General features: G+C 45.0%; 1 protein-coding gene and 1 non-coding gene across 2 annotated transcripts; one reads left to right on the top strand and one right to left on the bottom strand.

Annotated features, from left to right (window-relative positions):
• The first annotated feature begins 1,419 nt into the window (after positions 1–1,419).
• Positions 1,420–17,523, top strand: LOC144102273 (uncharacterized). The gene is made up of 6 exons (XM_077635577.1): positions 1,420–1,537; positions 3,483–3,671; positions 5,582–5,704; positions 12,345–12,476; positions 16,592–16,662; positions 17,415–17,523. The coding sequence occupies exons 1-6, from the start codon at positions 1,421–1,423 to the stop codon at positions 17,521–17,523; spliced, it is 741 nt and encodes a 246-aa protein (XP_077491703.1). The 5' UTR covers position 1,420.
• A 7,566-nt stretch (positions 17,524–25,089) lies between these two features.
• Positions 25,090–25,161, bottom strand: TRNAS-ACU (transfer RNA serine (anticodon ACU)). The gene has a single exon. It is a non-coding gene; the product is annotated as a tRNA-Ser (tRNA).
• Between the last annotated feature and the right edge of the window lie 610 nt (positions 25,162–25,771).

The raw sequence follows: 25,771 nt of genomic DNA, 5'->3' as shown, positions 1-25,771 counted from the left end.
TTCAAAGAGGAATGATAAAACCGGTGGAAAGGGCACAGTCTGGTCATTTTACAACAGGATTCAAGGCTGGACAGGTTAGTTTTTGTTTTCAATGCTGCTACACTCACATGATATGAATAATCAGAATATACAAATCTTACCGGAAACCTTACCGCGCAGCTCTGGACAAACTCAAGGGTTTTGGCTAGGTTAATTTGTCAGAGTCCCAGATTGAGCATGAAAATTCAAGTTTAGGACGACAAGAGTTAAATAGGCAGAAAGTTGTACGGAAGCAGGTGCTTAACTCAAGTTACGTTTTGAATGACCAAGAACCCGGTTAGCTTCGTTGGTTATGTTCATTATGCGGGTGGCCCATGAGAAATCCTGCGTTAAGCTTATTCCTAAATATTTCTAGAAGATGCGTGGGATATCGAGGAACCGCGAAGGGTGTAGTTAGGAACAGGATACAATTGACGGCGATGTTATGATATTAGAGTTGTTTTGTTAACGTTTAAGGACATTAGCGAGTTTGCGCACCACTCTCCCACAAGTTTTATGTCGCATTGCAGATGGTGTCTCTGTTATTAATGATGCTCCAGTAAATGACGCGGTCAACGGCTAACAGACCAACGGTTGAAGACAGATTACTTGGGAGGTCGTTAATGTAAATTAAGAATAATAGAGCCCCTAAAACGGCGCCATGTAGCACGCCTGTTGTATGAGATATTGTGCTTTTTGAGCGGCCATGAGCATTTGCGGTTCTTAGAAATAATACAGCTACTCGTTCACCACACGTTTTATTCAACAAAAGATTCTTGTGCTATCATTACTTACCGTTGAATTCAAAATGCTCATATTGTAATGTTTGCCAGCCTTCGTTCTTTTTTACGAAGAGTCCGTAAAACTGCGACACTCGCGACATAAGGTATTGCATTCGTATTTGACACGAGACGTGAGGCCGGCTTTCATGAATTGGGAATCTTTGAGAATATATTTCCTACATAGAGAGGCGATACAAGAACCGACATTGGCCATGAAAAAGAAAAAATAAACTTTTGCTTTTCTAGGCAGCTTGCTTCAGTATACCAACAAGTGCAAATTTCTCATCAAAAACACATGCTTTCCGCAGCAATACTCTCGCATTGGCCAACATGCGCCAACTCGACTATGCCATGCTGCAAATGGGGGGCAGGCGATAAATCTTTTTCCCGGGGCGGTTCGAATATTGTTAATATAGAATGCTAGCACTAAGCTATCCACTGTTAAAATAAAGCGAAATGCACGCGGTTGACATCACTGGTACCCAAGTAGAGTTACCCAAGCGCGAATTTTCGACTGAAATAACCACGCCTGAATGACATTGATGACTTTGTTTCCCAGTGTTATCGGCTCGTCTGAAATTATGCTCGTGTGCTTGCTATCCTTTCGCAGGAGCATTTTCATGCCGTCGCTGTACATTGCCGTGTCACACAAGACTAACACCGACGACGCAACCTGCTTGATCCATCCGATTTCCATGCTGAATTCCCCGAGCAACTTCAGCGCTTCGATTTCAGTCGTAAGTGGTCGACACCGGATCAATCATATCCTATATATATATATATATATATATATATATATATATATATATATATATATATATATATATATATATATATATATATATATTAGCTTTCATTCATCACGTTTCTCGATTTCTTGGGGTCGGCTACCACCTCCCTTCGGCGTGAAATTTTCCAAGTCCGAGGAATTCAAGATGGCGGCCCCCATAGTAAATCGATATAGCAACCCAACTGGTCATTGGTGACGTCATTAGTAACACAGAATTGGTGATTGATTGGAGAGGTCACTGATTTTGTGGTGATAATTAACTAGTCACGTGACTATTTTTATTTGCTTATAACTCTGTAACTAAAGAGGTCATGATAAAACGAATGGGATATTTGTGATCCAAAAGATGAGGAGAGTACGGTAGACGTCAGAATGAACTAATTAAGGTAAAGTTTAGTTATGCTTAGCCTTGAATTTATTTGATTATAATTCATTACCCGTTGATGTCATGATCTATATAATGGCATATTCGTAACAGGCTCAATGAGTAGAATATGTTTAAAACCAATATCGCCTAATTAGGTTAATATTTAGTTCTAGTTAGGCTTAATTGACATGGCGGCCGTGACGTCAGCATTCGGCAGCTTACAATTTCATACCTCATGTCGACCGGGCACCTACTGCCTTGAGGTAAGAAAAAATTGCACCTCCAAAGAGTCGAAAAACCTTTTCGGCCCATAATGGCCAGAAATATCTGACCTCAAGGCGGTCGGCGCCCGATCGCCGTGAGGTAGGGAAAAGTAGCCTAATCACGTGGTAATACATCGCGTGGATGATAGATTGCTGTACCAAACGCTAACGCTCGTTATTTCAACGACTTCCAGACGGTGGCGCGGTAAATTTTTTGCTTTAAATCACGAGCTCGAAATGGGTGATCTACTAATTTTCATTGGCACTGTTCAAAGCTTGTTTACAAGGTTTAGTGAGCCCTACAAAATTATCGCCGACACTTGCAATTCAAAAACCGCATAGAGATTCTGCATACCACCCTGGCAGTCACCCGCCCACTGAACACATATCATATTATCGCAGTAAATTATGTATCACGGACAAAACATGGCTAGACGTATGAATATGTGTGAGGTTAAAAAAAACAATCGGAAAATAATGGAATTCGTGAAATGGTGTATAAATGGCAAGTAGAAAATCCTGCTCTGGGAGGCAGGTTGCAACTAGAACAAAGCAATGCCACACTCAGTGATTTATCTCACGCAGGAACGTTATCCAGTGGGTAATAACTAGAAGTCGGGTTAACTAGAGACTAGGACAGGTCATTTATAAAGCACTATTGGCATAGTTGGTTTAGTTATACTAATGAAATTCTTAACTTTTGGCTTTAGGCGCCACATAACATTCTTCTTTAAATGGAATTTTCTCCTGAAGAGGACCGGCCTCCTGTATGAAACGTCATTGCACTCTTTCACACGATGTGACTCTTTATAGGAAGGTGCAAAAAACTTAAAGTTTACGTTTAAAACTGAGACTTACAGATGATGAAATTATTCACTTAGGTGTTTTTACATACAAAGGTAGCAATGTGGAGTTAATAGAAAAGTCTGCGCGGTTATGAAACTAGCTGCGAGAACAGTGGTGAACGAATCATTCATCAATGTCTGAACCTGTGGTACATGGACATATAAATTCCGATGTAGATGCGTAGATGTCTTCCTAAGTGCTCCTAAGCGTATATGTCATCCTAAGTGCTCTGTATATAGCCGAAGTGGTGAATTGTTTGCAATTTTCTGTGACCTGTTAAACGATTGCATCGCAAACGATTAAACGATTGCTTCGTAGCCTTAACGGGTTCAGAAAATGCAATGAAACGTTCAGCCCTGAACAACTTGCCAATGATTTTCACCTTTCTTTCTTTTGTTTGCTCTGCGAATGCACAGATGAAAGCGATGGCTCACTTGAATATGACAGTGTCGAACAATATCAGCATGCCGATGGCCATTTCTTTCACAAGTGATATTCGGAAGTTCCAGCCACTGTACCAAACCTATGAGTCTGGACGGTGGGTGACGAAGCACTACGAAGTGTTCGAGCCATGCAGAAGCCAGGGTTCGCTCTCCCGTCTAGATGTGAGTCCACTGCTGTTGAAGCATTATACGTCAAAAAGGCTTCTTAAAACTTTTCTGCGACAAACGCAGTGCAACAAACGTTACCCGTCTAGTGACCTTAAAGAAAATCCTAACGGAATAGGCAACTTTCGGTACAAGCCCCAATGCGCACTTTCACTGAATGAGTTATGAAAGAGCCATCATGTTAATTGTGACGAAAAGTCTAGCGTGCTCTTTGCGTGCATGCCTTTTTTTATGAGAGATCAAATGTGAGCTCATCTTCACAAGAGTCGCTATTTGGTGATATAAGAGCTTTCTTTTCGAGTTCAAGGATTGCTTGAAAAAGACATTGTGGACATGAGCCCGATTAAGGCGACTGCAGGTCAAAGCTTTTCTCATGTCTCTCCATATAAACCGGGCCTGAATCAGCTGCGGTCGTAATGTCCCTGCAGATTTCTTAATCACATCTGCCAAGTTAACTTTCTGCCGCCCAATGCTACGCATGCCTTCACATGGAATTATCTCCGTTACTCTTAATGACCATCGGTTATCTTGCCTTCGCATTACATTTCCTGCTCATGCACATTTATTCCTCTTAATTTAGACTGGCCGTTTACGTTTTACGTGAAACGTGTTCACGGAATTGGCTTGCATGAAATTGAATTCAGTTTCACATATTTCGTCTTGAATTCTTAATTGGGCTAATAACAGGAAATATATAACGAACTTATCGATGGTAGTTGGGATGCAGTAGAATAATACCGCAGTCAAACAGAATGCATTACAGTTATACTAAGCTGTTTCGTGAGAGGTAGTGTGGTCGTTTCCTGGATGGCAGTTCTTCCCAGAATTCCGAGCGATTGTTGGAGGATGTAGACGAGGGAGCCAGCTCCGGTCGATGACGGCGCGTTGCAACTCATATTGAACGCGATAGTACGTGCACGTTTACACAGTGGGCACAATCACGTTAACATTCGAAAGTTTTTGGTAAGGTAGCACTAAAGCTTCCACTCATTCCAGAAACCGTAGCCTGTCAGTCAGGTAGTGCGGTTTCCGGACTCCACATCTTGGCAGGTGGCAGTTAAATCGGTGATTGGAGTCGAGGGGGTGCTCGGGTAGAGCATCCTGGGTCTCACCAACCCCACCGTTGGGAGCACCTGCGATAGCAGGGAAGTGTCGATCCACCTAACCCCTGAACCACTGCACCAGGATTGGTACGATGAACTTCCGCTATCTCTTAATGTTAAGCAGAGGAAGGCCAATTCTGCATAAATGGCAATCAGTCCAATAAAGCTGTCGCGTCATACTCTTACGGCGGAGCCTAAGTACGATTTCGCCTATCATTGCTCCAAGCCTGGTTGACCTTGAAAATTGAAAACCGAGTCTCGACACGGAAACAAAGTGCTGGCAGGCCTCATTAGCACCTGGCATAAACAGGCAAAACCGCACGCCATTTTTCTATTGCTCTTTTTTTGCCTCTAGAAAAATATATATTAAGAAGAAATAAATTAAAAAAGCCATTACTCTTTCGAAGGAGGCGAAGTTCTAGAGGACCGTGTACTCTGCGATGTCATTGCACATTAAGGAGACCCATGTGGTCGAAATTACCGAAACCCTTCACTACGGCGTTCCTCATAGCCTGAGTTGTTTTGGGATGTTAAACCCCATAAACACATAAAAACTGATTGCCAATAATATAGTTTAACTAATTTAATCCGTATAATCCTGCGCCCTCAGATGTCTTACAAATAGTTTGCTGTCTCTTACTTTTTGTTATGATGCTGCGCAGAAAATGAGGATGAATGCAGTGCAATTAACATTACTGGCAAGTACAGCCGTCAAGTATGATAGTAACGCCGTTAGCACCTCTGATAATGCTTTGCATTTATGGCGAACGTCTTCATTTCATGAGAGCTACTTTCTGGGCACAGATCTGCACCGGTGATGAAGTCAACAATCTTCAATACCGCCCTGATATAGAAGTAGTGTTCACTTACAGTTTATCAAGACAAGATACGTATATATTTGACAATGACCGGGTCTTGAAAGCAAAGGTAAGGCTTTATCCTGCAGTAAGGTTTCAATAGACCACTCTGAGCGCAATGCGGCACTGATGTTTGCTTAGCAGCTAGGTGAAGGCCCTCCAGTATGGGGGATTTGTAATGGATGCCGCGGCGGTCACAGAGATTTGAGGTGCCATAGAAGGCACCTCGAATGGCAGGGACATGCGTTTAAGGGCTTTCATTCCAGTTTAAGTTACCTCCAAGGTCACTGTTGCGTGCCCAATACATCTGGGAGGAACTGAAGCCTAAACCACAATATTTTACACTAGTTGGTTGGCTGCCGATACGTGAATATTCCGGACGTCTGGCGCCATCTATATGCGCGTGCTGCCAGGTGGTCTTTTAATCGCGTGGGCGGCGCGCATAAAATTCACCGTTAGTTTGACTTTTTTCATTTCTGTAATTGATGCACTTTGCCGCCATTAGTTTAGTACGCATCGCAACGTCCAGTGTCCATCAAGTAGAAAGAACTAAGGTTACTGACGCGTGTTGTTCCTCGCTTACCTGCATAACCGGAGGTAGTCTACCTTGCAGGCAACGAAGTGTAAACCGTCATTTTCAATCGCAGGTCTGCGCTGTTTGGTCATTTCTTGCGGTCTTCTACGTGAGGTGCCGTCGATAACAAATATGTGTCTGTTTCTGGATTGTAAGCTCTACTTGTCACGTACAAACCTAGAAAGTCATGTTTCGGCGCAGATATGACCTTGAAGCGGCCTAAATTAATAAAGTGCCGAAGAAGACTGTGGTGTAGGTGGGAATTGAACTCGCTCGTCCGGCATACAGGAGGGGGACACTTCCACTCCGCCGCAATTGTGCGACTCTTGGAAGTTAATGAAGGCGCGTTTAGTAATGGCAGAGATGTCTAAGCAACGTACCTTCCAAATTTGTACTCAAGCGTGCGTGAATAGCTTAATAATCAGCATGCAATTACAGATATCCCAATTAAGCGAGCAGCGAAGTATGTTTTCGGTGACATTGCTTTGTTCATGGCGTGCAGTCGTAGCGCCATCATGCGGTAAACACTGAAACCCCAACACGCAATGTACGGCGATGGTACAGCAGATGGCGGGCGTCTAGTTAATGTACATACGTATTAGAAATCTATATTCGAGTTATGCACTGAGGGGTTCATGAGTATTTTATTATGAGCATGCAAATTACAGATGTTCCAAATAAGCGAGTAGCGAAGTTTTCCGGAAAGACCTCAACGTGGGAGGCGCCAAGCCACGTCTAGTTGTCCTATCCGCCACAGCACTTTCTCTTTAAACAGGTTTAACAGGAGTTAATCCGCAGCTAATGTTTTTGAATTGATGGTCATTTAAAGCACCATGATGCAGGTATGCTGGCTTCATTCGATGTTGTAGGGATGTGCATGCCAGCTGCGCACTGGGCGCTCTTCTAGAGAAACGCGTGTAAGGCTCAGGGTGCTTGCCTATGTTCCAGCAAGAGGACTCGTCTTCGTCTGCACAAAGTGTCTATGATTGGTGAGGTTTAAACAGTGCCTTCACTCCGAGGTGGAAGGCTCTGTAAAACGGAGAGGAGGGCTCGAAGAGCGAAGGATGTTACAATTTGGAGGGTCTTTCTTACCCAGGCATGAGGCCTGCTAAAGAGGCATATCCGTTTGACCGGCAAAACTGAAAATAAAAAAAAAAACTGCTAAAGGCCTAGCTCTGTTATGGTAGGATATACGCAGCGAAAGCGTGGCGACTTTTGCATCAGAAGAGTGCATTCACTAGATGCGCCTTTATTCACGGTTAAAGCTTCAGCCGTCGTGGCGGAGTGGTAGCGCTCAAAGGCCCTGGTTCGATTCCGAGACTCGGGACAGGTTTTTTTTTTAGTCAGTGAGTGTGCGGGGGGTTTCAATGCCTCCCATAGATTCCGCCACCGAATGCGTTGGTTAGCGGTTAAGCGCAGGCTCTAAGGTGCGTTTATACTCCGGCGTAAGGCGCGCGCGCTGCACGGCGACGTCACGTCGGCCAAAGCGAGACGCTATATACTCCAACTGCGCTTGACCGCCGACGCGTTCGACGGCTTTGGTGCGCTCTGACCGCACTGGCGGAGACTTGGAGCATGTCTCTATTTCATGCCAAGCGCGCCAGCCGCCGCCGGTCCGGCCAGACCGGTCCGGCTCGGCGGCGAGGCGCGCATTGTGACGTCATGTGCCTCCTCGGAGCACCGCCACGGCGAAATCGCAAGTTCGCGGCCAATAAAGCTTTCGCCTTATAAGTCCAATGCAGCAGACAGGAATCCGAGGGTGTGGAGAGTGGTGAGATAGTGAACGTGGGCTTGAAAGGCTGTGTCCACCGTGTTAGGTGGCTTAGTACGAGTGACTGCGTTGACCTGTAAAACAGATTTTTTAAGCAGCACGGCAAAACGAAATTCCGGAAAAATTAATTGAAGGAAAAAAATGAGGACAGGTAGTACTAAGCTCCTACGATCATGGCAAGTTTTAGGCTGCTGTATACGGTACGTGTGAATTAATCGGTGTTGGACTGCTTTCTAGAATAACAAGTTGCAGCCGGCGTGGCACGAAAAGGCCATCGGTTTAGAGCCCAATAGTGGTACGAAACCTCTCGTGTGTGTCTTGGAGACGTTTATTGATACGTAGTTGGTGTGATTTTCAATGAAACATCAGTACATACCCTACTATGGCGGCAGCCTTAATAAATTTTACTTGTAGGTATCAACTCATTGAAGACACAGATAAATCGACGACTTCTTGTTAGCCGTAAGGGGAATGATCTTTATCATTTCGTCTATGTGGTGCACTAATAATGATAAGCTGAGGTCCTGAGCAGAGTGCCTGTATCATTTCTTAGGGCAAACAGTGCACATTTCGAGACAATGCCTGGTGCTCCAGTGTCAAAGGTCACAATTCTTGCAAAGACTAACAGCACGATACAGTAATTAATACTTTCCCAGGATTAAGGTTTCAGGTGATTTCTTTTCTTTGCAGCTACCGACTACTCGATGCCACTGCATCACACTTTGAAGTGAAAAGCTTAACTAGGATAGCTAAATCAGTCGTCGCGCAAGCCGGAGAACGACCTTGAACGACCTTCAGCCCAACCACGTTAGCCGTGTATGACCATATGCTGTATACATAGGGTGTCGAACCTTTGACCCAAGATCTTTTCCTATGACCTTTAGTTGACCCTTTACTTTGAGTTGACCTCTCACCTTTGACATTGGGTGACCTTTAGGTTAACCTTTAACCTTGAGAACATCCGATGGGGTGTTGTGAAGCCACGTGATGACATCGGATGAGGGTGTGGTAAGACCATGTGATACCACTTCATAGCGACCTGGTCGTGTGGGTATGTATAGAACGGCAGTGGAGAGCGTGTAGCGGAGCTGCCATGGACGAGTCGCAGACGCTTAGTAAGCTTGCTTGCTTTTCCTTGAATTCTAGTGTTAGCCAAGTTAAGCCACTGCCAATTTTTTTCTATCATTTAAAGCACGGACGTCCAGAGGAGCGCCACAGACTTTGCAGAAGTTGAAAAAACGATTATTGTTAAACCACCCGATTGAAGAGCTTTTGTCCTGCTTTTCAAAGTAGATCAGGGTGCGAGGTTTCCAATAATTGACTTCTCATAGAGTAGACCTAGAAGAAATTTATAAAACACAAACTTTTTCGCAACACTATCAGCCCGAGAGATTTTGGTGTAAAGTGTATTCCGTCCAAATGAAGGTATTCGGTGAGCCCTGTTGAGTTGCCTAACGTTCAAGCGCACAGATATTGAGCGCCTGACTTCCATTCTAAACTATTACTGTAAGATTCGTTTAAATGAAGTGTTTCCACTAATTACAATAAATAACTCCAGAGTCATTGGCTTCTCGTGAATGAGCAAGATTTTGGTTTCAGTTTCTTTTCAGGTTGAATTGGGCTCCGTATTAAAAAGGCAGGTGTTGGTAATAAATAAAAAATGGATAAAGAGTGCACCTCACGAAAGTTCGAGGTGCAACAATTAGCAGAATCGATAGAAAAATGCCAACATTTCTACGATAGTTTTTTTTTTTACTTCGGCAGGTTTGTGTTCGCCGTAATTCAAACGCTTGGGCTCTTAATCAAAAAAAGCAGTGAGAACCCTGGCACCAATATTTAAGATATAGGTACATGTCTAACAGTAAAAACCTTGTCAATGGTGTGGGTTTCATTTAGAGGGATCGAAGGCGTTTTTCAGTGATGCATCATTGATACTTCATCGAACATTTCGCAGAATTTTTATTAGCGCTTGCAAACTGAAGTTTGTTTTTATCTTAGATAAATGAACACACCTTTGCTTATTCAAGTGCGTCAACACATGCTCAGGATTACTTGGACTAGTGTTTAGACGCTCGTTAAATATTTTATCAAATTTCACAGGTGCAGCACAAAAGCCCTCGCCAAAGCATAGGTTTCCCGTTTTGCGTTGTATATCTATTGTGGTTGAAGGTGCACTATAAACTGCAACGATACGGCGGCACATGTAATGGTCTTCCGCAATTTGTACAGAGCCTTGAAGCGATTCACTGCTCTTCTGTAAAGAACTAAGATTTGTGCTTCGCTCGATCGCTTAGAGCAGAAAAAATAGATTTTTTGTCGACCCGAATCCTTGCGTAGCGCTGCTATATCAAACTTTCGAATACAATGCACCCAACTAAACCATGCGCTACTCTCTAAAACATATACACTTGCTAGTGCCGGTGCGCTAATTACACTTATAACATATCCACAGCATTGCATCGCACTGGTGCAAGGCCGGGAGCATACTGAAGCGTGCCTCGGTATTTCTGTAGCTTGCCTGAAGCTTGATATGATGGCATGAGGCCATTAACGTAGCTTTTGGAAAGCGCCGCTCATTCGTGGCTACGCGACATGGACACACTTGTCTCTTGCAGTAGTTTAATAGTTATGTTAGGGTCCCCTTGGCTCAAGAATTCAATGCGAGGATATAGGACTGCGGACGTGCTGTGTACTTAACATATGTAGCGAGCGCTCTCGCTGGCATGTTGCATCTTTGAGAAATATGGGTACTTTAGATTTCACAGTGCACTGTAATGAAAGCTTTGCTGCCACAACACTCGAAACGTAAACACCATCACATGCCTGGCGCAAGTCACGTGGGTGGGACTGGTGACAAATTTACCCACGATGGTCCAGTTTTACGGCTGTCCTCGCTATCGCATGACATGTTACCTGACGTCCAATATCCGGACTTGTGACACCGGACGGTCTACGTTGTCGGTAATGACTCTTGTCTACATTACATTATCGACATTCATGTGAAGTCCAGGACGCCATTGTTTTACAGCGCCAAACTGCAGTGATGAAGGCCGGAAAAGGTGCCGTTAAAGAGAGGCAATACGCACGGGTCTTCACCATGCTCCATGGAATATAAAAGTGCGGTCGGTATCAGATTTGTGCATAGCCTTTCAGAGCAGCAGAGGAAAAGCTGCCAAATTCTCCCACAACGAAGAAACGGTTGTCTACTCGAGGATAATCTCTTTGCTTGATTTAGAAGATAGCCCCGCTGAAATAACGCAAGAAATTGTCGCATAACTGAAATTTTAAAGGTCCGAGAATGGCAATGTTACTAGTGGTTTTAGGGTCTTGCTGAGAACTTTCTCATCGCAGCTCAACACTGGAAGTAAATAAAAGGTATTCATTTTCGTGGGAAAAATTATGTCTGCGTTACTACGTTTGATTTATTTCTAAGATGTCAAATTTTTCTCAAATTCGTCTAGTCACAGTTTCTTGCAAAGCAAAGCAATTTCTAGCAAGTATACAGCAGGAACTTGTGTACGGACCGTATATCTTCTCTGCTGTTCGTGCAGTCGAGATTATCCAGAGTCGTTGGTAGAAGTGAACTGCGCATGGTGACTGCTTGTACCGTGTGCAGTGGTTCCTATAGCAGCACTGTCGGATCTATTTTCCCTAGAAGAGATAAGGTGATTTTTTTTTCAGCATGAAAAGACGGATCGTTCCCGCTTCAAAACAGGCCGTTCTGTATTTCTGGGAGGGGACCCCTTCAGCTTATATAGATTTCTTTAAGGTTGTGCAATAGTCACAAAATGCGTGCGGCCCTATTGTGAACGTTGTTCCAGGCTTGCTGCGCTGAGTCGCGGCGCGCGCTCTCGGAGGTACAACTGCGGAATGGAGGAGGGAGAACTGGTTAGGGTTATAGCGTGCCGGGCTACCCTGTAATTCGGACGGCACTCTGAGGAGCACTGTACACGAAGCGTAGAATGTATTACCTGGGTGCCCCAAGGCTGGTGCAAGAATTGATTACCAAGGTGAAGCTTTCGCCAGCAGCTAAGGACACATTACTATATTATAACATCTTTGGACGATAGAACAGAAAGTTCGTATTTATATCATAATCACTTCATTGTACACGCCGATACAGCTAAATGGGCTTTGGTGTTCGACTGCTGATATCAAGGTCGTGGGATGGAGTCTAGGCTGCGGGCGAAGTATTTCGATGGAGGTGAAAAGAAAAATGGTCACGTGCTTAACAATGTACGTTCTCGTAACGAACACCTCGTGTACTAGAATTAACTACGGCGTATAACATAGGTTATGTGTGGCTTTGGAAAATTAAAACCTCCATACCATATCACATACGTTCTTCTCTCCTTTGCATTGCAGATTTGCAAGGCGAAGGCAGCGTACCCAAAAATGCCGTTCGGTATCGCTTTTTTTGACACCGAGCGCGACTTCATGCCTCGTTCCTGCCCCGGACTGGGCTTAAGTGTAGGAAACCTGACTCGCACAAGGACGGTCAGGAAAGTGCGAGATTTTTTGCGGGACAAATTTACTGACACCGGCAAGCTGCAGAGCTGCTTGGCCGTTCAATGACTAAGAATCGTCGCAAGCTGAGCCCCTGTTCGCCACCAAGACTCTTTATGACGGCGGGGTGTGACATTCTTCAGCGTGCAGATAATAATTTGAAGAACAAAAAGCGGCATTAAATTTCAAAACAATCTGCACAAGATCATGGTTCTTTTTCACATGCTTTTGAAATAAATGCTTTGCCGAAGAAGTACTTCATTTGGTGATCTAAATTGTATAGAGCTCATTCGCTGACAAGCCCGTATCACGTTGCCGGCCTTGTTGACGGTTCATAACAAGCGCATCTTTATGAAGAAGAGAGAACTCAGACATGTAGAAATTTCGACACCATTATGACATCGCAGTGGCACGAAAATACAAGCGGCAGGGATGAAAATTTCCAAATTTGCGGGAGGTGGGTAACGCAAGCAATGATATGCGATTTATATCAAATATATTTTTCAATAAAAATGTTCCAGCAACGCTTTCTACAATCTGATCTGCACTGGTACAAACAGTGTTCTTTCATTACCCATTTGCTACCGTTAAAAAATAAAACGTTAATCGATGAAGAAGACCGAATTATAAAATTATATTTTTGAATATTTTCGTAAACGGACGCTATTTGGTAGCCGATTGAAAGCTCCAGGAAGCAAAGAGGCACAATGTGCTCACTTTACAGAGCACTGTGGCCATTCTAGCACAGACTGCACGTGCTGTGCTTTATTAAGCGCCTAGTATCAGGCGAAGAATTTTTCACGTCGAAAATTAACAGCGTTTGAATTATTTATGATTTATGTGCTTTTTAGCTTCATTAGGAACGCAATTTTCTTATATGGACACACTGCTGGTAATATAACTCGCGAATGCTACTGACCTTCAAGTCACTTATTAGGCAATGGCATTTCACACGAATTTCTTTTTATGTCGAGCATGTAGTCAGAAAAGGAGCAGGACTACCTTCAACCCGAATAGCGGAGAACTGAGATTGCTTCTGCTTGCACAAAGAATCAACTAGAAGATAAGGGCAATTCGCCGCTGATGCGCTGCTATCCACAGACCTGCGCCTGCCGCATGGAGCGTTCTTCAGTTTATGCTCAGGAGGTTTATGTCTGACATTCTACTGTACAGTGTATTCATGTGTCGTTTCGAAACAGCTTGGACGTTGTTGTACAGTGCGCCAAATCATTTTTTTTGCAAATTATGCAAAATTTCATTATATGCTCACCAAAATAAAACTATCCTAACACACAAATTCTATGTTCCCAGTGCTTCTCTTGGTTTATGTAACCTCTGGCTTCGCCATATCACCCTGACGAACCTGTAACGTCGTTGCCATTGCCTTCTTGGAGAAATGCTGTTTTCTCTGCAGCCTCTTTTGTGGCCTCATTACCAGCCATCTCTAGCACAGCCATTGGTTCAGCGTCACTGTTGGCAGCCAACAGGCCTAGCAGTACCTTGCACGTTCAGCAGAACATAGTACCTGTAGTTTGGGCATCTCTTGCTCAGTGGATCGAGAGCCGCTTTTTAACGCTAAACTTTTTGTATGGATTACCAGCCTTATATGCATTCGTTTTATTTAGTTATTCGGTACGAGTTTATTTTATATTTTGCGACAGCTTAGCGATCTGTTAATCGTGGATGGTCAATTTAGAGTTCTTTGCTTCGTTTTGGAAGTTGCAATGGTAGTGAATGTGCTTTTAAAAATTTGTAAATCCTCGTCTAGGTATGCTTCAGCGATAGGAGACTGTCAAGGTCTGAAATAAATTATAGCGTTTTCAGTATTTGTCCGTGCGCCGAGATCATGCTGGCGATAGCGTCCACAAGTTGCTCTAGAGCACTCTTCGCCTGCTGAACATTCAGGATATCAGGCTGCCCAAGTGTGAAGCTAAATAGTGCCGCAAATTTATTTACTGCTTTTTTGTTCATCCCGAAAACCTCCGGCCCTTGGATTTTTTATTTGTTTGTCAGGAGATGCGAACAAACTCATCTGTAATGATCGCCGCCACGTGAAACTGCTTCCATATTCTTCCAGATCGTAGTAATTGCTTTGGGGCCTTACCTATATGGTTGCTTAGCAGCTTTAAATTGAGCGTTGCCGAAAGTAGCACACATTCTGTTCGGCGAACGCCGAGTACTCTTGTATCTGCCGCTGCGGCTTAACTCTTCATTGAGCTATTTTTGGCGCATGCCTACCCAATAAAGAAATTTTTTTTACGCCCTTTTCTTCGCGTATCGTCCACGGCGTTGTCTCCAATGTGTAGCCTGTCTTTCGCTGGCGTAATTGGACGCAGTAGGCCGATAACAAGCGTCTGTTTAAACCAGGATGGGGTAATAAAAGACACAAGCACAACGACGAGGCTCGAAGAGAAGAAATAGAAGACCGCAAAATTTTTTCGCTTTTTTTGCGCTTGAGGCTAATTTCAGTGATGGCAATTGCTTCTTTTAAATGTTCAGCAGCAATGCAGAAATGAGTTTCTGAACAATATATCAGCTAGCCTTGCAGGAACTCGAACATTTTCGGCCACCTGGGATTGTTTTATAAGAAACGACAAAGCACAGCACATGGGTGTCGTTTGTCTGTGCCATCAGTGAAAAAAATGAAGGAAGCATTTAAGCTCCGCCTTGACGGAATGACGCGGTAGTGTAATTAGTTAATTGACATATATGTAGACGGTCATTCCCTATTTTGCTTTCATGGATTCCTGAAAATCCTCCTACCCCTCCTGGCGCAGTGCTGCAGAGGATAAGCGATGCGCCACTGTCCTGCGATAGCAGCTGCTCCCAACTGTGGGCCTTGTGTGTCCCAGATTTCTCTTCCCAAGCGTCCAATCATTATTTTAGCACCGTCTGCCACTGTGGGCAGGCTGTGATGTCGCCGTGACGCCCCTTGACCTAGGTTTGCCCACCTCCCTCCTAGGATGGTCTCTGGGGACAACATTCTAGAGCCATGCCCGTGATTTTTCGGTTACAACACCGGCAACGCCGACAACGCCGTCACCGGATTTTCTGAACAATGGGGCCTTTGACGCTATTGCGTTAAATACAGTGTCAGTGCCCGGGATTCAATCCCGCAGCCTCTAACTAAACACCCGAACATCAAATATGCTGAACGATCTCTCTGCGTGCCAAAAAAGCAATTTTCAGCCCCGTATTAGCTCATGTCAGCAGATTAGGAACTCGCTCACAGAGTGAAAAAAATGTATTGAAAGAGATTTAGGAAGCAAGCTCAATAATTATATTAATACGTCTTCATTTTTTAAGGTTATCTATGTTAGCGAAGTATCCTACATGTGCTACTGGGGGAAAAACTCTCCAGGTCTAGGTCCTTAGGGGTCACACCTGCCAACGAACATCTTCGTACACTGCACCACATTCGAGTACTTGAGTCCGACTATCACTTCCGCAAGTTTGGTGTAATAAATTCTGTTATTTGCTTTTGTTCCTGGGTATGCGTCCTGGAGATGTTTGTCCACAATATTACTCGGCCATACAATTTTATTTGATTTCTGAGCGGTCTTGCATTATGTCTCGTGTTCTCAAGGTAATGCAGTAGGATCTGGCCATAAAGTGCTGATTTCGATCGAAGTCTTTTGTGCAACCAGTCATACAACGCTCTCTGTACGTTTTCATCGGCTTGAAACGCCTTTTTCCAGTGCATTTTAAAAAGGTGTGTCTAGCGATAGAGGTTGGGGTAGCAGCTAAAAATGTTCGTAATCAATGGTCGCCACTACTAAACAAGCCCTAAGAAGCTGAGCATTTTCTTGCGGCAAAATGGCACAATCAGATATCAGTCCACAACACTTTTCTTTTGTTTTGCGTATCTATAATGACTATTCAGCAGCTCAGATAAAAAGGCAGCAGTGACTGTGTTCCCCAGGGACACAGAGTGCTTAGATGAAAATCCTTTTTATCCTCTGGAAAGACCAATATTACGCTCCCACACTGCAATATCATCCAGCGTCCCAACTCGATATCCTTTTTAGGGTTGTCGCGTGTTGATCACAGACGACGCAGCATTTGCCAACTGTCCTGCTATGCCAAACATGCGTCCCGACATGCAGATGGTGAGTTGCGACACCACGGGTTCCAGAGCATCGGCAGAGACATCCCCGCAGGGGGATGATGATGAGCAGTACGTCACCGCGGACCCGAGCACCCGCGCCTAGTCGCGCGTGGCTCAGCCGTGTGCGGGTAAAAGGGGATTCTGTTGGTTTGCGCCGATGCCGAACGTTTGGACCTTTAAGGCCGCTCGGCGGAGGCAACACACCACTTTGGCACTTCCGGCCTGACCCGAACAGGGGAAATCGGCACTCGCCTTTTCTTGTCCTTCCCTCCATCTATTAGTTTTCTATCTCCTCTCTCGCAATTCTCCTGTCTCATATTTGCTTCGTGGTTTTTTTCTTTATTCCTGGCGGCGCGGGTTAACCTTGTTTGCCCAACCACCCTAAATGGCGTCATATTTGGTTATAGTTGGGGTGTAGAGCTGGCGTGAGCAGGGCTTGCTTGCAAGTTCCTGCACTGTGCCGTCGTTGGGCACCATGATGGGTGGCTGGCACCATGGGGAATAATATACATATCCTATGGCCCTTCTCTTTTGTCCAATGATCGGCCTCTGAAGAAAGGGCGGATCGATGTAACTGAACTGTTCGTACAGGAAAGAAGTTTTTCCGAAATAGCATGTTGTCCACAGCGACAATCCTGAAAAACCAGGTAGGAAAATATTCCGATCCATAGTTATATAGTGTCTTAGGGAAGCCTTGGTTGCAAGTTAAACAAACTAGCTGGCGGAGACTTGCTTCTTAAAATACGCGACAACGTGCAGGTAACTGAGCTTTCCAACATTCTGTAATTTGGGGACATCCGTGTCTCTGTCCCACCCCACAGGTCACTAAATGCTGTCCGCGGTGTGGCCTCCGAAATTGATTTTCTGTACCTGACCGACCTGGAAATGCTGGATGGCCTAGCCGATCAAAATGTCACCAAAGTTCAATGAGCCAATATAAAAAAGGAAAACGAAGAAATCTCAACGAAGCACGTTGTACTTTTACTTGCTGCACACTCCCCCAATCCATTGAAGTGGGGTGCACAAAGATCGCTGTGAGACCGTACATCCCCAACCCCAGATTTGTTTTCCTTGCAAAAGATTTCGCCATGGTTCTGAGAGTTGCCGAGGCCACAAAACCTGCTCGAAATGCGCTTCGAAAGAACAATCCTCTGAAAACTGCGAAGCAGCATTCCGCTGCGCTAACTATGAAGACGAGCACTCAGCCTACTCTAGGTCGTGCCCATCGTAGAAGACAGAAAAAAATAACATTGAAAACAACAAAAAACATTTTATTCAGCGAGGCAAGAATACGTATCCGAATGGCAGGCAAATTTTTTTTTGCCTTTACACCCCAATTTCGCCCGCCCATGTGGTGCGACGGGGCAGTGCAGGACACCGGCCTCCGGCACTTGCCCAGGTCTCACTTATTGCGGCTGCGGCAGAACCATTCTCGCGCCAGGTGGAAGTAGCTAAAACTACTCCACCACATCCAAAGCAGGTCATGCTGCCTCTCAAGGAAGCGGGCCTCAAGGCCTCTGCTGTCGAGGCGAGGTATCACACAAAACACACTTGCAGCCTGCACGATCGTCCAGTGCCTCTCAAGGGGCGATGGACACGAGTCAAGGTAGGTCCGTACCGTCGATGTCACAGGTATGGCGGAACTGCCTGGATCATCACAAAAAAGACAAGCCCCGAATCACGGGGCCAACCCAAACCTGCTTTACTAACCCACGTACATAAAATAGGATGGCTTTCACATTACATTTTAATTGCAGGGTACTGTTAAATAATTTGTCTGATACAAAGGACATCTTAACCTCTTTTTGTCTGGTTGCTCTGTGCCTACAGGAAACTAACCTAGGTGCCCAGCGTAAAAATGCACTAAAAAATATAAGATATTCCGCCGTGACCGAGCACATGCAAACAGGCTATCGGAAGGTGCAGCCATTATAGTCCAAAGTGGTATTGCAGCCCGTGAACTAAAACTTGCAAGTCGATAAGAGGCTGTGGCAGCCAGTCTGCTTACATATAAAACTCTTTCAGTGTGCTTCGTATACCTCAAGCCACGCCGAAAAGTAATTATGAATTAGTTAGAGAACCATTAGAGAAACTATATACCAGAGCCTTCTCAGTTATTTGTGGCGTAAAGACAGGACGAAGGTAGAAAAGCACTGGACGAGGCGCCCTTTTTTGTTCTTGTCGCTCATGCGCCGACAAGGCACGAAATATCAAGATGCGGATGATGAAGCGCGCTCCAAGAACTTCTTTTCAGCACTATGCAGCACGATCGGCGTGTCGCTTATGCACGGGTTGCCTTTGTTTCTGATAAGAAACGCTTCGATGAGTTCTATGGCTGTCGTGTCCTTACTTTTGCTTAGAATGCGCACCTCAGTGAAAATGGCTAACAATTCATGGATCCGCATTTCCCAATGTGCTTCGCTGAATGCGTGCCGTCCCTCTTTTCTTCTACACTGCGCTCATGTTCCTCGTTCGCTCACTGACACATCGGCCGGTTTGTCCTATGTAGGAGATTCCCCAAGACAGGGGATTTCATAGACCACCCCTTCTGCGCATTTCACATATGGTCTCCTATGATTCGTACCACAGCCACGTTCCTTGTTTTCCTTCTTCCTTTCAATACGGCCGCAAATGCCGTGCAAGTTTTTAAGTTGCGGGCCACTCGGTGTGCATATTGCCCCAGCACAGGTCTCACCTTTTCTCGATGGACTTCTGGCCTTTTCCGCCGAGGACCTCGCTTTATTTTTTAGGACACTTTCAGCCACCGCTGTCACGTGCGAACAAAAGAACGCGGCTGCTGTCAGCCTAGCCAATTTTTCATTAAGGCTATCCCGCATTCTGTGAGGGCATGACTTCTAGAGCGCCGATTCCAGGCAAAGTAAGACAATCCCTGTTTTAACAATCTTAGAACGTGAGGAGTCAAACGGCAGAAGCTGCTTCTTTGCACGGGGGGCGTACGATCAACACACTCGATCTCCACAAAACTTAAGTTTCAGATCTAAAAGCTGTGGCCTCGTGGTAGAGCACCCGCCTCGGCTTCGGGAAGCGAGTGGGTTCGACTCCCACTGCCGGCCGGTTACCCACCGGTTTTCTCAAAATGGGTACAAGCTATGACCCGGCCTGGTGCTCGGCTTGCTATGGTACATGGCTTGGCAAAGGAGCCTGCGCATTCAAATCTCGTCTCTGTGGGCATGGAAAAAAAAGGACCACAAATGGGCTTCTACCGCACGAGGCGGATTTAACGTTAATGACGGCGGAACTTATCGCTGATACATCAGATCAACTGTGGTCAAGACCCTTTTCCCAAGCATCTCACCCAGAAGAGCAGAGCACCAGGCCGGGGGAAATCTTGTACCCATTAAAAACCGGTGGGTACCCGGTGGCACTGGGGATCGAACCCAGCACCTCCCGAAAGCCAGGCGGATGCTCTACCACAAGGCCACGCTTCGATCAAGAAGTTTTCGGTCTGCCCCAAAAGTTCCCCCCCCCCCCCCCCAACCATACATGGAGTAGGCCTTGACCAGACCACTTCCCAAGAAGCGAGTCCCATAAGTTGGAGCAAGCTCAACAACTGGTGGACTCCCACACCAGAGACTGCTCTTGTACCAATTTAGGTTTTGTCATCCTAGGGCCTGAAAGCCCACCCAGCAAGCGTGGCGGGCTGGTCCACTACTGCCACCCCGTTTGTCGTGTCTGGATCCAACCCAGGAGTATTGGATAGGCAAGGTCGCTGCTCCCCGTGGTGGGCTTCCGTGCTGCGCACCCCTGCCAGACGCCGGAGCGCCCTCGACTTCGGGTAATCTTTTCGTGCCGCGCTCCAAGCGAGAGCCCGATTCTACCAAGTTTAATTAAGCGTCTTGGATTTGGCGCCGGCCCTGGTGTACTAGGTAATGACCTACCGCCTACGTACCGGGAAGTATGAGTGTGGGCTTCATCCCACACCCCTATGGTCTCACAGCGGTACTACTCACAGGCTCTCAAAGGACGCAATCGCCAGTCCTGCTTTCGCTTCGCCCTCGGTCTCTTCGCCTACTGAGACGCCCGCAGGCCTCAGCGTTTCCCAGAGATGGCCCTGGTTTCCCGGAGGGGGACCGAGAGCAGACTCAAGCAGCGCTCCCGAGTGATGGTAGTGCTCGGGTTACACAGGGACGCCCCTACCCCTGATGACTTTAGTCAGCGGGGATTTCCCTGCAGCGTATTTGCTTGAGACTTAGCCACAGAAGCCAATCCTTAAGTTTCCATGGCGTATGAACACTCTCGCTTCAAGTTATAGGAAGGGGGTCGCCATAGCCCTTCCCAGGTTCACCAATGACAGTCGCCCCCAATTGACTGGGTTACAGAAGCACGCAACTACTACCGGCGTTACTCTCCATCAACACGTTATGGCCAGGAAGTTCAAATATACATTTCAGGCCGCTTCCATGCAGTCTAAATTATCTTCAAACACATTCCACTGTTTTCTCAAAACGGGCACTTCCTCGTTTAGTTAAAACAATCATAAAATCGTCCACATATCCAAAAACTTTAAAAACCTTGTTAGCGGGTAAAACCGGCTGCTGGACATGGTCAATGTGGGATAAAAAAAATTGTGACATAGCGCAGGCGTCACACAAGATCCAATGCAAAAAGGTCACAATGCAAAAAGTCATTTGCAAAAACATCCTTTGAAAAAGGTCGCGAGCCGCCATAACGTACCACTGCTCTTTTCTACGCCCAGAAAGCTCGCAGGCATTTGCGGCCGTATCGCAAGCAAGAAGGAAAACAAGGAACGTGGCTGTGGTACGAATCATAGGAGACCATCTCAAAGAAAATGTGGGAGCAGCTTCAAAAATTAAATGAAAGCTTCTTACCGTTCTCACTTCCTCTTTTGACAAAATCTGGTACACAAACAAGTGTAAGGTAACAGGCAGACATATTAGGGGAGCACTTCGCTTCGGTTTCGTGTTCCTCACACTACACACACGCTTTTCTAGATGCAAAAACATAGCCTAGAAACAAAAGCCCCCAATAAGCGGCAGCACAAATGTACAATACGACAGCCTCATTACACTCCAAGAAATTAACACATCTATTGTTGTCTGCCGGAAAACAAACTGCTCCGGGACCGGATGAAATGCTCTATTCAATGCTGGCCCATCTTTCGCAGCCTGCTGTCGAGGGAGTTTTGAAAGTTTTTAACAAATCATTGATACTAGGAAACATACCTGAGATTTGGAAGAAAGCCATTATTCTACCGTTTCTTAAACCTGGAAAGCCAGCTAATTTCTCTAGAATCTATACACCGATATCCCTTACCATTTCCCTTGCGAAATATTTTGAAAGTGTCGTTAATTTAAGATTGACTTTTGTACTTGAATCACGCGAACTCCTTGACATCCATCAATGATTCATAGAAAAACATGCTCAACGACTAGTTTGCCTTGAAAATGCTGTCCGTAAAGCTTTTATACACAAACAAGGCTGCCTAGCGGTGTTTTTTGACCTGGAGAAGGCATATAATACAACATGAAGGTTTGGGATTCTTCGCGACTTTACAGAACTTGTCATCCGCGGCATAATGTTAAGCGAGGAAAAGTTCACCTGAAATTTTGCCGTTCCGAATGAATGTCATACGAAATGCAAGTGCAATAATAGTGGTGCTGCATGCATAGCCTTCGCAGCATAAAATTTAGGAGCTTGAGATAGTCACGTTCATATCAATCATGAGGCAATAGAAACAAGATAGGCAATGATTAAATGATATGGCAGTGGCTAACGATAGCAAATGTGAACCTATGACATGTATATAAAACACCTTAATTTAGTAATCCATACTGATGCCTGTGTGGATTTTGGCTGAATCAAGGACAATCTTATACAAAGCGGAAAAGCGTACTGGAATGAAAACTGTTTTAGGGCATTTTTAGTTTAGGGTGGAAGATTTTGTGTACTAAAGTTAAGGTAGAAGATAAAACGAGAGAAAAGACCGCTGGTGCTTATCATGGTTAATGGTGCTTATTGTGTATGGTGATAAATTCGTCTGAGTCCCATTTATAGCCTCTATAGCCCCTGAATACGGCTGAGGCGTACAGCCTAAAATATGGGCCACAATATGAACGTGTTACTCCAACTTACGTTATGGTTATCAGTGTCTTGTTCTCTGGATCACAATAGTTTAATAAGCACTCTTTAGATGCAGAGCGTTCCAGTTCTTTGGGATTAAGTTCAGTGCCCTTGTCGGCATAGCATTCAAACGAAAGGGAAAGAAAAAAAACAATGTCAGTGAAAAAGCGGCGGTGCATATATTATCTTTCTGAAAAAGTTTATGGTTTATGGTTTGGTTTATGGGGATTTAACGTCCCAATGCGACTCAGGCTCTGAGGGACGCCGTAGTGAAGGGCTCCGGAAATTTCGACCACCTGGGGTTCATTTACGTGCACTGACATCGCACAGCACACGGGCCTCTAGAATTTCGCCTCCATCGAAATTCGACCGCCGCGGCCGGGATCGAACCCGCGTCTTTCGGGTCAGCAGCCGGGGGCGCCATAACCACTGATTCACCGCGGCGGCGCCTTTGTGAAAAATTTCTGCTGGTTAGTGACACGTTGAAGCCAATAATTAAGTGAGGGAAGATTCCATGCTAATCAATTACGATGCCAAAGCCATTTAGGACACGCTGAGGAGTGCTACGAGCATCACATGAAGCCACGGAAAAATCGAGCATTTTTCTTCGCGATGCTAGAACCCTAAATTTATTCCCAAGTTAGGATCAATAAGCAAAGCGGAGTGGCATGCAGGCAATTTCAGTTTTTTGTAAGAATGCGCATTAAAAGATTATCCTTAACGGGATGCATGTTTCTAAGGTTTTGCAGAAGGCGTCAACCACTAAGATTTCCTTTTTTCACTAAAAGATAGAGTGTTTTCAGAAATTGAAGGCATCCATTTTAAGTCAGCCTGTATAAGGCTATGATATTACTTACTTTTGTGACACCACTGCTAGAATTCTACAAATATCTAATACTCATCACGGATGTTTTCTTATTCTGGAAAGGTGTGATCTTTTTTAGACGTATACTAAAGCTTTCTGCATTGAGGCCGATCTACATGGATCGAAACTTTACTGAAATAATGCGCGCCAGACCGCTAGATATTATTAGAGCTGTCTGTGTTTAAAGTGGCTTGAGCAGGCGTTGTTCCAGTAATCCTGGACTGCGGGCGTCGGTAGAGTTCCGCTCCACGTCAACTGTTGCAACTATATAATTCGACAGCTGCCGACTGTCCTACGCCTGTCCTAAGGTGAAGTCCTCTCTTATTTGGCGTAAATTTGTTTCACGCGGGTTGGTGGTTTTTACGTGCTACGGAAAATAAAAATCAAAATCTCTCAGCATTACTGTGAGGTATTCATGAGGGATGAGAAAAACCGAATTCATTAATGTATGCGAGAGGCCTTTCGTGGGTGTATACTATTACAAAATTAAACGTTCAGCACAAACTTTCAAGCCTATTTCGTTTATTTCGCATTCAGAAGCACTAATTGTGGCCAAGAAAGAGATTCGGAACTATGCTTACTTTCTGGGTCACGGACGGGAGCTTTTTCGGAACCATCTGTGAGTTGCACATTTAGCATAATCACCACAAGCGATGTCAGCAATACTCTTCGTTTAACGACTTTCATCATACTATCGACAAGTGTTAGTCTGTTTATCTCATCTGAAAAAGATTACATTGTAACTTTCACGGCACCGTACCAATATTCGGCATCCATGAACCTCTGTGTTCATATCCAGCGTTAATAGGAAAATATGCAATGCATGCATTATCTTGTCGCATTTCTGAGAAGGATAGAATGCTGCTTACTTTTAATGAGAGCGACTGCGTGCTTTCAAGGTCTCAATATAGCTTTGTGTACCAGTGTTTAACACAACAAACGAAACATTCTACATAACAAAACTTATTGGGAACATAACTTCACCCCACGTTCTTCAATGTACCACAACGTTGAAATAAAGCAGCGTTCATGAAGGGGTGACAAGGTTCATGACAGCTTTGTGTGGCTGCGCTGGGCTGAGTACTGTAACTTGGCAAAGCCTTCTAACTCTGAAATTATTCCTCCAAAATGTTCAAATATGGAGAAGTCTGGCAAAACGCTACAAACATATTCAAATTTAGGCGTTATGTTAGTTTTGATGAAATATCAACAAACAAATCTCACCGTGTTATAGAAAAGCTAGCTCAAGCTGAGGCGATATATTTTTAATGTAATGAAAATTTCAAAAATGTCGTAATAATTGGTTTTTTTGGCGGAAAGGAAATGGCGCAGTATCTGTCTCATATATCGTTGGACACCTGAACCGCGCCGTAAGGGAAGGGATAAAGGAGGGAGTGAAACAAGATAGGAACAAATAGGTCCGTAGTGGAGGGCTCCGGAATAATTTCGACCACCTGGGGATCTTTAACGTGCACTGACATCGCACAGCACACGGGCGCCTTCGCGTTTTTCCTCCATAAAAACGCAGCCGCCGCGACCGGGTTCGAACCCGGGAACTCCGGATCAGTAGTCGAGCGCCCTAACCACTGAGCCACCGCGGCGGGGCTCAAAAATGTCGCCATCGCCATTTTCCCGTAGCCTTGGTGAAAGGGACTCGGCTCTCCGAAAGAAAGGAATCAGTCAGTCTTAGAATGGATGCTTAATAAGTTCGTTTCACTCAAACCAACACCATATTTCTGTGCCTGTTCGAAAGGAAGGTGCCGCATTCAGACGCTAAGCGGCAGTGTTTTTTAAGATAGACAACTTCAAACGTCGTGGTTGGGCTTACAAGCAGGATCTGGGTTTAGTCTGGATTCGCGTTAGTATTAATTTTAGGCAGGGTACTCATCTTTTTCTCTTTTAGTGTCACAGCGCTTGCTTTTGTGCTTCGCACCTGTCAGATAGGAATGCGATATTTCTCGTTTCGCAGTAAGTCACCATGCGATTTTTGACGCGATTGCAGGTTGATCCTAAGAGGGAGTGCTCCATCGTAGACACATAAATAGCTCAAGCAGCCACTGAGTCACAACTGTGCGGTGCGTAGATTGGGAAGAAACTTCGTGCAGTTGCTGCCTTTCGCATTCCATTAATTTTTTTTTTACTTTCAGAAGGCGTCTTTAAGGATAGAAATCACAATTATGGTCTTTTTCTATAAGTGTGAGAAAAATCTAA

This window comes from Amblyomma americanum, chromosome 8 (assembly GCF_052857255.1).
Source record: "Amblyomma americanum isolate KBUSLIRL-KWMA chromosome 8, ASM5285725v1, whole genome shotgun sequence".
In the NCBI taxonomy this organism is placed as follows: Eukaryota; Metazoa; Arthropoda; class Arachnida; order Ixodida; family Ixodidae; genus Amblyomma; species Amblyomma americanum.
Note: the sequence above shows the minus strand (reverse complement) of the source record. Positions and strands in the feature narration are given on the sequence as shown.

What these genes read in the sequence shown, in the direction of transcription:
- LOC144102273 (XM_077635577.1), top strand. Translation starts at nt 1,421, where the DNA reads ATGCCGTCGCTGTACATTGCCGTGTCACACAAGACTAACACCGACGAC. An exon ending in TCAGCGCTTCGATTTCAGTC is followed by an intron (nt 1,538 to 3,482) that starts GTAAGTGGTCGA and finishes GCGAATGCACAG; the next exon opens with ATGAAAGCGATGGCTCACTT. An exon ending in ACCGGGTCTTGAAAGCAAAG is followed by an intron (nt 5,705 to 12,344) that starts GTAAGGCTTTAT and finishes TTTGCATTGCAG; the next exon opens with ATTTGCAAGGCGAAGGCAGC.